We start from the raw sequence: 14,081 nt of genomic DNA on the forward strand, positions 1-14,081 counted from the left end.
GCATGTGTGACAGTGTGTGTGTGAGCGTGTGTGTGAGCATGTGTGTGAGCATCTGTGTGAGCATATGTGTGTGTGTGAGCATGTGTGAGAGTGTGTGTGAGATTATGAATGTGAGTGTGTATATGAGAGTGTATGTGAGCATGTATGTGAGCATACATGAATGAGAGTGTGTGTGGGCATGTTTATGTGCAAGTGTGTGTATATGTGTGTGAGAGAGAGAGAATGTGAGAGTATGTGTATATATGTGTAAGAGTGTGTGAGTGTGTGTCTGTGTGTTTGTGTGTGTGTGTGTTTTCAACACAACAGAATCAGAAGGCTCCCCCCCCCCGCCCCCGCCCCCGCCCCCACTCCAGTTGCCAAGCCTTTGCTTGCAATTTTCACCTTTCTAGGCAGCAGGGGGACGCACTGGGAGACAGCGTCAGCCCTCTGTGTACCGTAAATCTTTCTGAAAGTCTCCACTCCAAGCTTTCTCTCCAAATATGGTGACTTCTCAGGCCCAGCATTAGCCAACGCCCTCAGCCTGGGCGAGGAGCGCCCCATATAAGGTCAGGCTTGTGGCTTTCATCCTGTGCCAACCTGCCAGGCTGGGTTTCCTCTCTGCTGTCCCTGCTCTGTCCCGTCCATGGGCCAGACTGCCAGGAACCCCAATGCAGGGACTGCATGGGCCCCAGGGCCGCTCTATCCCCTTCCTCCTGGGGTGAGAAGCATGGAGGAGGCTGAAAAGTGATTAGAGGGACACCAGGGGGAGGCACCATTAACACCAATTAAGTTTGGGGCCTTCAAAACAAGATGGTGGGAACCTATGCTTGCCACTCTACCTGGGCACTGTGTTCATGCAGGAGTCTCCATGGAAACCTAGGTTGCGTACACTTATAAACCTGTGGTAATTATGTGAAGGGCTCCCCAGTACTGAGAGGGGGCAGGAGGGAGGGACTGGGCCCGTAGACTCTGCTGAAACCGGCTGCAGAGCTAATGAGGCCACACCCCACTTCAGGTGCATTGTCAGTTACAGGCCCGGAGTGCGGAAGCCTGAAGGTGAGGTGTGTGTTATAGTGGTGGGGAGGCAGGGGGTGGGGGGATGGGGAGGGGAGTTGGGAACTTGGGCGTCCACAGGTGCTCTGTGTTGAGTTTGCTGGCAGTTACATGGCATGGCGTGGCACATGTGTTTGCCATACCATGTTAAGCTGCAGAGCCGAGGAGTATGTGTTGTATTGTGTGTACACGTGTTGAATGGAAGATTTTAAATGAACGGATCGGGGCTGGGGAGAGGCCCCAGTGGGTAAAGGGCCCTCTGCACAGGCGTGAAGACCCAGGTTCGGATCCCCAGCACCCACGTAAGAGCTGGGCATGGCAGCACACGCCTGTAACCTCAGTGATGGGGCAGAGGTGGGACCATCCCCGGGATTTGCTGGTCAGTCTGTGTCTCTGTGTCTTGACAAACTGGGGAGTTTAGAGTCGAGTGGAGTGACAGACTGGGTCCCCATCCCCCAAATTTAAAGAGGTGAAAAGTGACAGAAAAAGATACCAGGTGCTGACTTCTGGCTTCCACACATGCTTGTGCACACAGGTGTACACACATGAACATGCGCATACCACACATGCACGTGCACCTGTGTGCATATACTAGCATACATACAAACATGTGTATACCACACATGCACGTGTACCTGTGTGCACACAAGCGTACACACATGAACATGCGCATACCACACAGGTGTACACACATGAACATGTGCATACCACACATGCATGTGCACACAAGTATACACACGTGAACATGAGCATGCCATACATACATGTGCACCTAAGCCTACACACATAATCATGTAACACCCCCTCCCATCGATAGAACAGATTAATAAAGCAACAGGTAAGGAGCTATGGGAGAATCAGGGAGAGATGGGGCTGAACTCATGGGAAATCCTGGCAGTAAGCACTGTCAGTCTCTAAGGAAGAGGGGGTTTGCGAGCATGTGTGTGGGGAGCTTGTGTTTCTTGTAAGACAGGAAAATAAGATTAATAGCAAAGTTTATAATCTCAAAGTTGCTGGAGAGCCATGGATCCAAAAGACCAAAGGAGAGAATATTCCAGAATGAAGAGTATTTAAGAGCTAGAAAATGTACAGCACTACAGAATGACACCTTTAATCAAGACCCGCCCACTATATCCCGTAGCCAGTGAAAACTCCTCTTCCAGCTGTCAGCAAAGGAACAGCATTTTCAGACAGGTATAGGAGCTGTGAGCTGAGAGAGGGTCTTCCCCACCAAGCTGCTCTGTGGGCATTTTGTCCCAACTACAGGTACAGCTATTTGTCAGCATCCGTGATACAACCACTGTGGATGACCAGAAGCGCCTACCAGAGGGGAACATAACCAAATGCCAAAACCACCCTGAGCATTGTGTGCGTGCGTGCGTGCGTGCGTGCGTGCGTGTGTGTGTGTGTGTGTGTGTGTGTGTGATTGCTTTGCCAACCTTCCCCTTCTATGCAAAAGCCACAGGCCCCAAAGTTCTTTGACAGGAATATGAATGAACACACAATGGCACATTCTTGTAGTCCAAAATCAAACAGCTACAACAAGGGGCCTGAGTTGCCCCAGTGAGCCCCATACACAAATGGAACACGCACAGCTCGGCTCTGGTAGACAAAGTTCACAGTCAGGCAAGAGGGTTGGGGGCAGAGACAGGAGAAGAGGGCTGTGGTCTCAGGGAGTTTGAGAGTTCTCTGAATCTTGGTTTTGTATGTTCACTGTAAAAAAAAAAATTCCTAAAAGTGTACATTGCTCTGTGTCCATTTTTTTCTACCTACATGGTATTTACTACAATAAAATTGTAATTTATAAAAGCGTTTGGAGGAGAGTAAGGTTCACAGCCAAGTCCTGTGCTTGGTGTGGAGCGCAGAGGAAATCTTCCCTTTTGTCCTTTGTAAAAACAGAAAGGTACACCTGCAGCAAAGGGCCACTGATGCTGAGAAGCCGTGCCAGGCTCTTCCTGTCACTGGCCGGCTGCCGAGAGGATGCCCTCCAGATCTTCTGCATTTGGTTTAAAACGTCACCCGGGGCCACTGTTACCAGTCTTGCCTAATGATCTGTCTACCTGGGGTTCGAGGCTACAGACAGACAGACGTCTACCACAACCCACCACAACGCTGGGCAGACGAGATTCATGTGTCTGAGAGATGGGGCGGATATTGCTTGGCACAACTGCTAAACCGTCTGAAAGCCGTTTTCTTTGTTCAAGGGCAGGCCAACATGGCTTTCGCCTCTCCTGGTTTCAAACATATGAGATCATTAGAGGCATTAATTACGCTAAAAGAAGGAAAGGGATAATTAACATATTGTTCACTGTTATAATGACACTGGAGAGAAAGGAGGAGGGGGAGAGAGAGAGAGAGAGAGAGAGAGAGAGAGAGAGAGAGAGAGAGAGAGAGAGACATGTAAGATTGATTGAAGGCACAGTTCTCTTGCTCTCGGGAAATAAACAGTGCCTTTTGCTTTCTGAGAAGTAGCTTTTCTTTCTCCTCTGGCTGCTTAGGTGGCACTTGACCTCATCCAGCATCCCACTCTCCCACCCAGATCCCCACTGTGGATTAAACTCAGATCCTTTAAGCCCCAGAAGAGACTGTTATCCTTCACCAGCAGACAAAGGCCGGGTGAAGATCCAGAAGGAAAGGAAAGAGGTCAGCCTGTGAGGGGCCACAGCCTGGCCGCCTGTGGTGCCAGTTCTGTGGACAGGGAGGCTTCTGTCTACACATGCCTGTCACTTCTCAAGAGTAGTACACGGGCTGTGTGAGCAAAGTCAGAAACCGGATTTGGAGAAACTCAACACAGTGAAGCCAAGCCTACATCCCGAGAAGGACCCGTGGCCATGCGCGTCCACTGGGGGTGGAGGCCGTCAGGTAGATCTTTGGGAGCAGACAGGCCCGGGTTTGAGGGTCGATCACTTCCTGAGTAGTAGTCAGTGTTCTACTGCTATGAAGATACACCATGGCCATGGCAACCCTTATTTAACTGGGGCTGGCTTACGGTGTCGGAGATTTGGCCCATTGTCCTCATGGTGGGGAGTGTGGCGGGCGTGGCAGTGTGCAGGCAGACATCACGCTGGAGGAGTAGCTGAGAGTTACTTCTACGTCGGCTGGGTCCGGCACCGGGCTTGGCTTGAGCATTTGAAACTCCAAAGCCCATCCCTAATGACACGCTTCCTCCAAGGCCACACACACTTCCTAATGCTTCTCAAGTAATGCCACTCCCAGATGAGTAGGGATTTAACTGTATGAGCCTGCCCGGTGGGGGCCTGTCTTATTCAAACCATCACTGCCTCCATTTAAATCCCCTTTCCCTTTTCCTCTGGGACAGTTTTCCTATGTACGAAATGGGAGTGACATTACCTACCCCCTCCTAGTGTTGTCCTGAGGCCTGGAGGTCACGTCTGTCCCTCTCAGGGCATTCGGCAATGCCTTCGTACACGGGAAGACACAGGGCAGGCTCCGGTGAAGACTAACGTGTTAGATGCCACAGGCCACAAATTCAAACACAAATGAGACAGACCTTGAACCCACGAACCTTGGCTAGGGGTGAGAAGACAGACAGTGAGGAGGGAGGGAGGTATGCATTTATTGCCGCCACACCAGCTTCTGTGATGAGGGGCTGTGACCTCACAGGGGAGAAGGCGAGGGCCATAATACAGAGGGAGCATGGCAGTTGGGGACCCTGGAAAGCCGCGAGTCTTCTGGGGGAGGGGTGGGCAGTGAAGAGTGGATGCTGTTGGTCAGGGAGTGGCGCGTGTCTTCAGGGGCACGTATGCACCACTACATGAAGTAGTGGGGTGGTGGAGGGGGGCTTCTTGGCAAGAAGAAGAAGAAGAAGAAGGATTCAACGAGAGGGCAGCATGGATGAGCGTGAATCAAGTACATTACGCACATGTATGACTACGCCGTAATGAAGCTTATTATTATGTATACTTGGCGTGTGCCGATAAACCATTAACGGTAAGACGTATCCAGGCCTTCTGTCTCTGCTCCCACAAACCCTCCGGGCTGTCCCCCAACCCCCACCATCCTTCCATCTCACCATGAGGAAGCCGGGTTGATATTTCCTCAAATCCCTTGGCGCCTCCTTTAAGAGGTCTAAAAATACCGGAGAGAGGCTTGATTAGCAGACGACAAGATCCGCTAATAAGCAAGGGAACATAGGTGACAATCCTGTGCTAATTGCCTTTTGGGCATTTGCTTCAAGGGCTCTTGGGAAGGAAACATTGCGGCTGTGATGCCCTTTCCATGTCTTCCCCTGAATACATAAAGAATAATCAGCCGCCGGCGGCGGGGGGGCGTCGTTTCTGGAAATGTCATCATTTAAACGTTTGCATTGTTGGTGGTTGGGGCCACAGGCTTTGATACCCACACGGCAGTAGTTAGATGAGTATCCTCAGTGAGCACTTCTTACACACTGGGGACACTTCTGGACACTATGTCCCCATCCTTCCAACAAGCCAGTCAAGTAGCAACTATTACCTTTACACGGGAGAGAGAAGGAAACTCAGGCACCGAGAATAACTTGCCTGAGGTTACTGGTCTTGTATGCTTAGGATGGTGACTGCTAATCACCCGGGAGACACACCTCTGAGCGGTCTGTGACAGTTTCCAGAGGGGAGTGACAGGAAGGAAGGCCTGTCTGCACAGTGGGTGCTACTTTTAGTGGCCTGAGCTATGGTAGAGGCCCAGGCAGGGTTACAGACGGGGTAGTGTTTGCCTTACATGAATGAGGGCCTAGGTTTCATCTCCAGTATCAATCATCCCTCTCCCCCCCCCAAAAAAAAATGAGATCCAAGGAAAAAGCAGTGTCCTCTGCCTTCGCTTCGCCTCTTCTGGAGCAAGGGCCTTTATTTCCTTGGCTTCATCACTCTTCCGTTTCTTTGGCCTTTTCATATGTAAGGAATAGCAGCAGCACCCACACGCGCTCCCCCAGGGAGCTTCTGAACCTTCACAGACCAACTGGGGCTGTTAAGGTCTCGTGGACGGAACTCAACTGGGTGTTTGCTTCTCCAGGGTGCGGAGAGCCATTCTGGGCTCACCAGACCTTGTTTGGTAAATGCTACTCGAATAAATCCCCTTTGTAGTTATTATCCTGGGCCCCGAGAGATGGCCAGCTGTTACTGTCTTGTAGAAGACCAGGGTTCAGTTCCTGGTACCCACAGATGCCTGTAACTCCAGCTTCCAGGGGGTTTGGTGCCCTCTTCTGGTTCCTGAAGGCTCCTGCATACGCATGTCGCACATAAGTACACACAGGCATGCGCACACATAGATAAAATAATCAGTCTTAGGGTATACACCCACCCCCACCCTACTGCTTCTGTTTCTCTGGAGAACCCTGCCAGCACACTGGGTACCCCTCTGTGGGGCGCTCGGCATAGGTTGGGGTACAGGTGGATGAAACACGGTGGGTCCCCCGATAAGGTGGGACAGACAACCGCCTGAGGACCGGCGTGCAGGTGTGGGGCTGTCCTTGGTTCTCCCAGACAGACTCCCAGTGGGTTCTGCCCACGTGCACAGGCTCTTTCTGAACATTCTGTTCTCTAAGCCGAGTGCTCAGGTATCAGGAAAAGGAGAAAATTTACAATGCAGAGTGAAGTTTTGATGGTCAGAGCTTAGACTCAGAGGCAAGTCATTTGACTGGATATGCCTAAATTATCCAACCCATTTTTAAGCTGTTTAAAAGATCACCATTTCTCCCCGTGAGCCCCACCTTAGTCCTCACTATCTGGCCTATTGACCTGGGGCCAAAGCACGCCTCTCTTAGAAGCGTGGCTGGCTCTAAGTAGGAGCGGTGTCTATGCTCTTGCACCGAAAGGGCGCTGCTTGGGAAGCTGTGTCTACTCCATGCTCTTTGGTCTGCCCGGTGCCAGAAGCCCGACAGCATGTTTTATCCAGGTCTCAAGAAAACGCAAATGTCTTGGCCCGTGGTCACAGGCACAGTCAGATTTCTCGTGCGTGTTGCCTAGGGCTAAAATTGGCATTCTCCTTTTTCTGCCAAGGACTTTTTGAATATACCCCTTAAAAACTTGCTCCAACAGATGCCTCTCCGATGAGAGAGGTGCTTGCCTCCTGCTCGGTCTGGCCAGTGAGGCCAGCCCTTCAAGCTCTAGTCACTCTAACTTCTCCACACCCTATAACCGCGAACAGAAATAAAGTCTTCCTTTCCTGAGTTACTTCTTTCTGGATATTTGTATCAAGACAACAGGAAAAGTAGCTAGTACATCTGGTCTACCTGAGCAGGAACCCCTTCCCCAACCACAAGGTTCATATTCCTGTCTCTACACATAGTAGGTTATGATCTCATCTGCTCCACGGGAATGGTGTGTTATTGCCAACCAGACATGCAGAATACCTGCTGTTTGATGGATAAATAGGTCATTATTTTTCCCTCTCTAGTCATGTCGCAATGACAGAGGCCAGAAAATTCTAGGTTAGATTCTCTGCTCAGGGGGAGGAGGAGGAACTGGGGAGGTCACATGCTTCCTCGAGAGTCGTCCAGATGGGCAGCAAAAGAGCTGGGAGCCAGGGCTGTCGGTTTCGGGCAAAGGGCTGTGGCTGTTCTGCCACCATTTGGATCCCTGGGAGCACCCTGACATGGACATCCATGGTGGGCTTGGCGGTCTCTGGGGACGCTGCTGAGAGGTAGCTCCGAGCTGTGTTGCTCCCTTCCTCCCTTCCTGTGCCCCACCTGGCCCTCTGCTTCCTCTTTCTATCCCAAGCGGAGTTGACTTGGCTGTACCGCCACCAATGAGTGGCTGACTATGAACCAAGCAGGTCCTGGACAGGTTGATCTGCTTCAACCAAAGCTGAACCGTGTGTCTGGTGCGTGGCAGGTCCTGCTGGACACTGGAGTTACAGCGACAGACAAAGCTAAGCTGCCTCTTGTCTTTGAGAAGCTGTGAGCTTGCAAAGGGAGAGGGTATTAAGTCGGGGAAACTGGTAAACTGGAGCCCGAGACCTAGTTTGGGAAGGGTTGCTCTGGGAAAGGCTTGTCTTGTCTAAAAGGTGACCGTCAAGCTAATACTGAAACATGGCCTGAAGACAGAGGGCATGACATTCTACAAATCCTCAGATGACTTAGTGGGTCTCCTATAATACCTTCTAAACCCCATTAAAGATGTAAGCTCTCATCCTATATTGTGTGTGTGTGTGTGTGTGTGTGTGTGTGTGTGTGTGTGTGTGAGGACCGAGCGTCTTACAGCCGGGTGATGGCCTAACTAAGCAGTTCCTCGGCTTCCCACAGCTCTGGGTCTCCCCTTATGCTGTGAGAGTGTACTCCTCAGCTCCCAGAACCAAGTCCCTGGTGATAGATACCCAGCGCCCAGCGCGTTTGCTACACACTTGGGGTTCTGTATTAGCTAAGTGGGTGGCTGCCCCAGCAGAGTGACTGTTCTCCTCCTGAGCTCTAGTTCCCTTTTCTGTCACCATGCCAGCAGGGTCTGATGGGGATGACTCAGGAGGGGCAGCATCTCTGTGGCCTGCAGTTTCCTAAGGGTTGGCCCGGCATGGTGGCAAGGGTTAGGGTTGCCTCGGTCTCCTGGGTGATTCTAGACTGGCGGACCACCGTGGCCCTCTGATGGCTTCCATAAGGTACCCATTGTGGGCGGGCAAATACAGTTATAGCGCAGGGCTAGGACAGGTTCTTCACCTGTGGGTTACGACCACTTTGACAAACCTCCAACCTCCAAAAATGTTTAATTACGATTTATAACGGTGGCAAAATTACAGTTAGGAAGTATCAACAAACAAAATTTCCTGATTGGGAGGGTGGGCACCACGACACGGAGAACTAACTGTATTAAAGGGTCTCAGCGTTAGGGAGGTTGAGGACCGCTGGGCTAAGGCAGTAATGCCTGTCTCTTTTAGATCCACCTGCCAGTGTGTGGCTCAGGACTCCCAGTGATGGAGGTTTTATGAGCTCATTTGTATCAGTCACTGCTGATCTGTCAACCCAGCGCCGTCGCCGTTGCCAACACAACACTGTGTCAGTGTTAGAGAACGCTCCCCAGTCCCCAGTCGCTCTTACACTGAGCAGAGAAAGGCAACGCCACCCCGGCAAGTGAGGCACTGGTGCACATTGGCCGGGGACTTGGTTCATCAAAGGGGGGCAATTAGGGATCTTGGCTGTGAGGCCTGGAGTCGGGGCAGCCATTTTGTAATCATGAGGAGAAGCTGTGGCATTCCAGAGTGATTGAATCAGTACAGAAGCTGCCCCCCTCCAGAATTCGCACCAGGACAGAAACAGACTCATGTTCATGTCACTGGATTGTTGGTTTCCCTCCCCACTCTCATGTGTGCACATGTGCACGCCTCTGTGTGTGTGTGTGTGTGTGTGTGTGTGTGTGTGCGCGCGCGCATGCGTGCGCGCAGCCTGCAAAGGTCCTGATCAATACCTGGTGTTTTCCTTTGGGTTTTCTCAGTAACTTCTGGTCTCCATGGGATTTCAGTGTGAGTGATAGGACCAGGCTGAGAGTTAAATCCAAGGGACTCAACTATACTCATGGGCACGCTCTTTCTAATCAACTGATTAATTAAAAATAATTATTTTGAGACAGAGTCTTGTTATATAGCCCAGGCTGGTCTCAAATTCACAATCTCTCCAGCCACAGCTTCCAAAAAGCTGGAAATAACAGGCCCGAGTCATCCACCATGGCTGCTTCCTTCTCTGCAACTTAAAGGTTCAGACTGGTGGGGCGTTTCTGCCACCAGGGTGAAGGAACTCTTGGGAGGTGTTTTAGCCTCTTGCAGATCTAAAATGGGCCCTGTGCCTCTCCTTGAGCTGGGATCTGGCCTTGCTAATGATCGGACCCTTAGCCTGCTGCCAGCTCCTCAAGACTTGGCACTGATGAGTGTAGCTTCAGACTGGTGGTGGCTTCACGGCCAGGCAGAGAAGAGGGAGAACACAGCCGATAGAGCCTGGACTGCCTTTAGTCCCCACACATCACTTCATTTAACCCATTAAAACTCCTGCCTCATGGACCTAATGCCATTCATTTCAGGCCACAGATTCTCACCCTAGGCAGGTCCAACGGCGGAACTTGAACTCTGATTTGTCTGGCTTCAAAGGCCAGGAGGAAGACTGTGCTCTGTCTGCCCCCTCCTTGGGAGGCACTCAGGGTGCCCAGCTGCTTCCTTGCAGAGGGACAAAGCGCTGCCTCATTCTGTGCAGTGCAGAACATGCCTCTCATTCTTCCTACGTCAGGGGGTAATAGACCAGCACCTTCCCGCCTCCCGGTTTATCATGGAGAGAAGTGGCTGTCTGTCACAGGGCCTGCAATTAGACACAGTGAAGGTCCGCTGTGGTGAGTAGTACCAGCTCAGACAGAGCATTAGGCCATGAGAAAAGGAAGGGAGGGAGGGAGGGAGGGAGGAGAAGGTAGGAAGAAAGGAGAAAGAATGAAGGAAGGAAGGAGAAAGAAGAAATAAAGAACAAGCATTAAACACACACACAAAACAAAGAAAAACAAAAAAGCAACCAAGCGCCAAGTGCAATTGTCTCCTGCGGTCACCACTGGTCCCCTTGGAGAGAGGAATGGCTCCCTGCTATTTTCCTGGCCCAAATCTTGCCTGGCACACAGGAGTCTGCCCGCCTACCTTTTCCCATTAAATCACAATCGGTCATTAGATAATTTACTACTTTTTCAGGGTAATCAGCGATCCAGTGCAGGGGGTGTGGCGTCCTTGATTAGAGGTCTGGAGATCACCTGGCTCCAGGCTGGCTCCCAGTGGCAGGAGAGAATCTTTCTAAAAACATCTTGCCTCTCGGTCTTGGACTCCAGGCAGCCTGAGTGCAGAGGAGCCGGGGCTCTGTGCAGAGGCCTCACCGCTAACCGTTCGAGGGTCCCGCCTGGCTCCTCATCCCCTCCTTTCCTCACCTGCCTGCTCGGTTCTCAGGAGAGAACTGGACCTCGGGGCTCCAGGCCCCAGTGTACTCAGGGCTGCCACCTCTACCCTTCAGTCATTAATGAGATTAAACACCACCACCGTGGCGGCTGGCACTCGATGGCGCAGACCGTGTCACGTTCCCTTTGAATTTTACCCCCACAAGCCCATCTGTTTCTAAAGGCGGTGTTGCCAGGGCGGCGCCTTTTAGCCAAACGTCATCTGCAATAAGAGGCACGTCCTGCTCCACATTTTAACATTTCTTCTCATTAACTGGTGCAGCTTGCTTTTATAGTGTCGCAAAAAAAAAAAAAAAAAAAAAAAAAAAAAAAAAAAAATTAAAACGCATCATAAAAGAGAAGCCTCCTATTTCTTTTCCAAAGAAATGAGGATCAGCCAAGTGGGTCACCAGGGAAAGGGGCTTGCTGTGAAAGCCTGATTGTAAGGATTCAGGCATTAAGCTGGCCTGTCCCGTGGTACCTGACAGAATGCACTCAGGCGGTATCCTGGACAGCTCAGGGTTCTATGGCTGCCACATCTCTACGTAGTCTCTATGTAGGTGCAAAGGACCCTTTAAAAGGAAAAGGACCCACTTCCTCTCTCTTTCCGGTTGTTCCTTACTTAACCTCTACTGCTCAGCGTGTTTGGCCCTCTCTTGTGATGGGATCCACCAAGGTCTCCCATATGCTTTATTCCTAACACTGGTGGCCTGATCTCACAACCTTTTCCTCTGTGAGAAGGAGAAATGGGAGGCTTTGGAGTCTTCTGTGGCCGTGCCGACAGGCCACACTTAGGGCTGTGCGATGGATGCCGAATGACATCACCTTCCTCCCGGGGTGCCCAGTCACTCGTGGGAGTAATCTCTCCTGCGCTTGTCCTCCAGCCTGGCATTTTGTTATTCTTCTTTACCTGTCTTTCCCTTCCCTCTCTAAACGAGGCCCGGAAACCATCTCACTGTGTAGGCGAATATAGGCGAATCCTTGAGAGCTCGCTTAAGGGGGTGTTTAGGGTTTATTAGAGTACACAAGAAATACACATCGCAAGTGTCTTCCGTTTTTCCTGGGGGTGGGGGTGGGGGAGGTGGCGTGAATGGAACCAGCAGCCCTACCTTCAACCACAGCACGAGAGAGAGGGCCGGTACTCCAAGTCTTGGCGGAGTGAGTTCCCACAACATGATTGTTTTCCTGCCCCTTACATGCTGGGCGCTGACCAGGACAACCTCTGGGCTTTCCCAAATTTTGGAATGGGCAAGGTTTCAGTTCCACTGCCAGCTCTGCCCCTTGCCTGGGCCCTGTCCTCTCTGAGCCATGGTCCTTATGTGCACCCACAGGCCACCCATTCCCACCCTCCCTCCCTTGGCTAACCGTGGTGGAGTAAGACATCTAAGACATCTCAAAATTAAGCATGCTTAAAACATCTACCCGATTATGATTTGCATCTAGACCAATGACACAGTAGCTTGTCCCAGGCCCACCTTACACGCACGTATAAAAGCACGTATATACCGTATTTCACTTCTCTTTGTCCTTATTTAGGCCTAGCTGACCTTCCCATTCTCAGTAGGCAGGAGGAGAGGAAGGCTCAGAGATGCTGCGAAACTCCAAGAGTGACACCCAGCAGCCAGTCCCTCCATCCCCATGTATGTGTGGCGGGGAGCCAGTCTCTCTGGCCCAGCAGATCTCCGGAGCTAAGTTCTGCGATCCCTGCCTACAATTCATCTTCATTTCCCCACGACGCTCTACAGTGTCTCTGTCAATTTAGCCCATCATTTTGGAATTACTGGCTAATGGGATGGGGGGCCCAGCTCGCAGTTCTGATTCGTGTTCTCATTCTCTGTGAGAAACCAACCATCCAAAGCAGCAGGGATGTCTGGACAATTTAATTATACCTGGGCCCTCCCTTCCCCTCTCCCTGACCCAATTCTCTGGTTCAGCACAGAGGGGCGACTCACCTGAGTCTGTGGATCTGAGTCATACGAGGGCCACAGTGCCTTCTTGCTGGAGGTGTTCTGCAGCTTTTTGTTGGCCGGCACTTTAGTCATGTTGAAAATACCTCAGGCTTTATTTAGCCTGCACCTTCACAAGAAGGGTTTTTGTTGCGTATCCAGAGTCCTCGACTTTGGGGGAAAGGTCCCCAAGATTCTCCCAGCCCCACAAGTCCCAAGTCCCCGGACTGCACGGAGGTCTCTCCCAGGACTAGTTGGAAGGCTGAGCATCCGGTGTCCCAGGTAGGGAAGTGGGGTAAGCTCCCACAGGCGAGCCCGGAACTGTTCAACTTGTACAAAATCACTTCTATAGTTTCCTCTCTTTAAGGAGGGAATATCTTTCCCCTATAAGCAAAATAAAATGTGAGCTGAAAAATATAAAATTCTACAGACAAAAAAGCCCCATCCTCGCCCAGCCAGCGAGGCGAGGGAGCAAGGTGGCCCACCATGGGGCTCAGCCTTGGGGCCTAACTGCCAGGTAGGGCTCGCTCCGTTACCTGGCAACCGGACGCCTGAGAGCTTCCTAGTTGGCTGGGATTGGTGGAGGCGAGGACAGGGACTCTTCCTGGTTGCTGGAAGTGGTGGGCTCAGCAGCTGGCTGGCCAGGGAGCCGCCTTGTCCAAACTCTTTTTGGGGGGTGTTGTGGGTGGAGGAAGTGTTTTACGTTTGTTGTTTTGTTTTTCTGCTCAGGCTGGAGGACTCCTGCCCTCTCTCTAATTGTCTCCAAGATTCCCTCCTTTCAAAGTTGGTTTCCTCCTGTTGTTCATCTAAGAGTGTTTTCTCGGGCTTTGTTTTAAATGCTCAAATGCAGGTGCCTATTGCTCTTCCCACCTGAAAACTCCTACATGACCTTTAAAACCCATGTACAGATATAGATATGTACGTGTGTGTCTGCGTGTGTGTGTGTCTGCGTTTGTGTGTGTGTGTGTGTGTGTGTGTGTGTGTGTGTGTGTACATGCCACTTATTGGGAGCCAGCAATATACAATGCGCTGTTTGTGTTTTTCACAACATTTCTGAACTGGCTAGTCTCCCCAACCCAGAGCCATTCGATTCTAAACTTTAAGGTTTTACTCACGGAAACCTAACTTTGTAAGCTTTGGGTTTCCAGGTCTTTAAATTGGGGGCAGTGGGATTACTAGTGGTGGTGAAGGATGAAGGAAATAACACGTGTGGGTAGCCCAGGTGGAG

At 51.2% G+C, this 14,081-nt stretch overlaps 1 protein-coding gene across 1 annotated transcript in view; it reads right to left on the reverse strand.

Annotated features, from left to right (window-relative positions):
• The window catches only part of Ccdc60 (coiled-coil domain containing 60), a 123,739-nt gene extending 110,790 nt beyond the window's left edge, over window positions 1-12,949 (reverse strand). Inside the window, exons 1-2 of the mRNA XM_051176369.1 lie at window positions 12,860-12,949; window positions 11,864-12,016 (exon numbers count right to left, since the gene is read on the reverse strand). Coding sequence (XP_051032326.1) covers window positions 11,864-12,016; window positions 12,860-12,949 — 243 coding nt within the window. The remainder of the gene's footprint in view (window positions 1-11,863; window positions 12,017-12,859) is intronic.
• Between the last annotated feature and the right edge of the window lie 1,132 nt (window positions 12,950-14,081).

Source organism: Phodopus roborovskii, unplaced genomic scaffold (genome assembly GCF_943737965.1).
Source record: "Phodopus roborovskii unplaced genomic scaffold, PHOROB, whole genome shotgun sequence".
Lineage (NCBI taxonomy): Eukaryota > Metazoa > Chordata > Mammalia > Rodentia > Cricetidae > Phodopus > Phodopus roborovskii.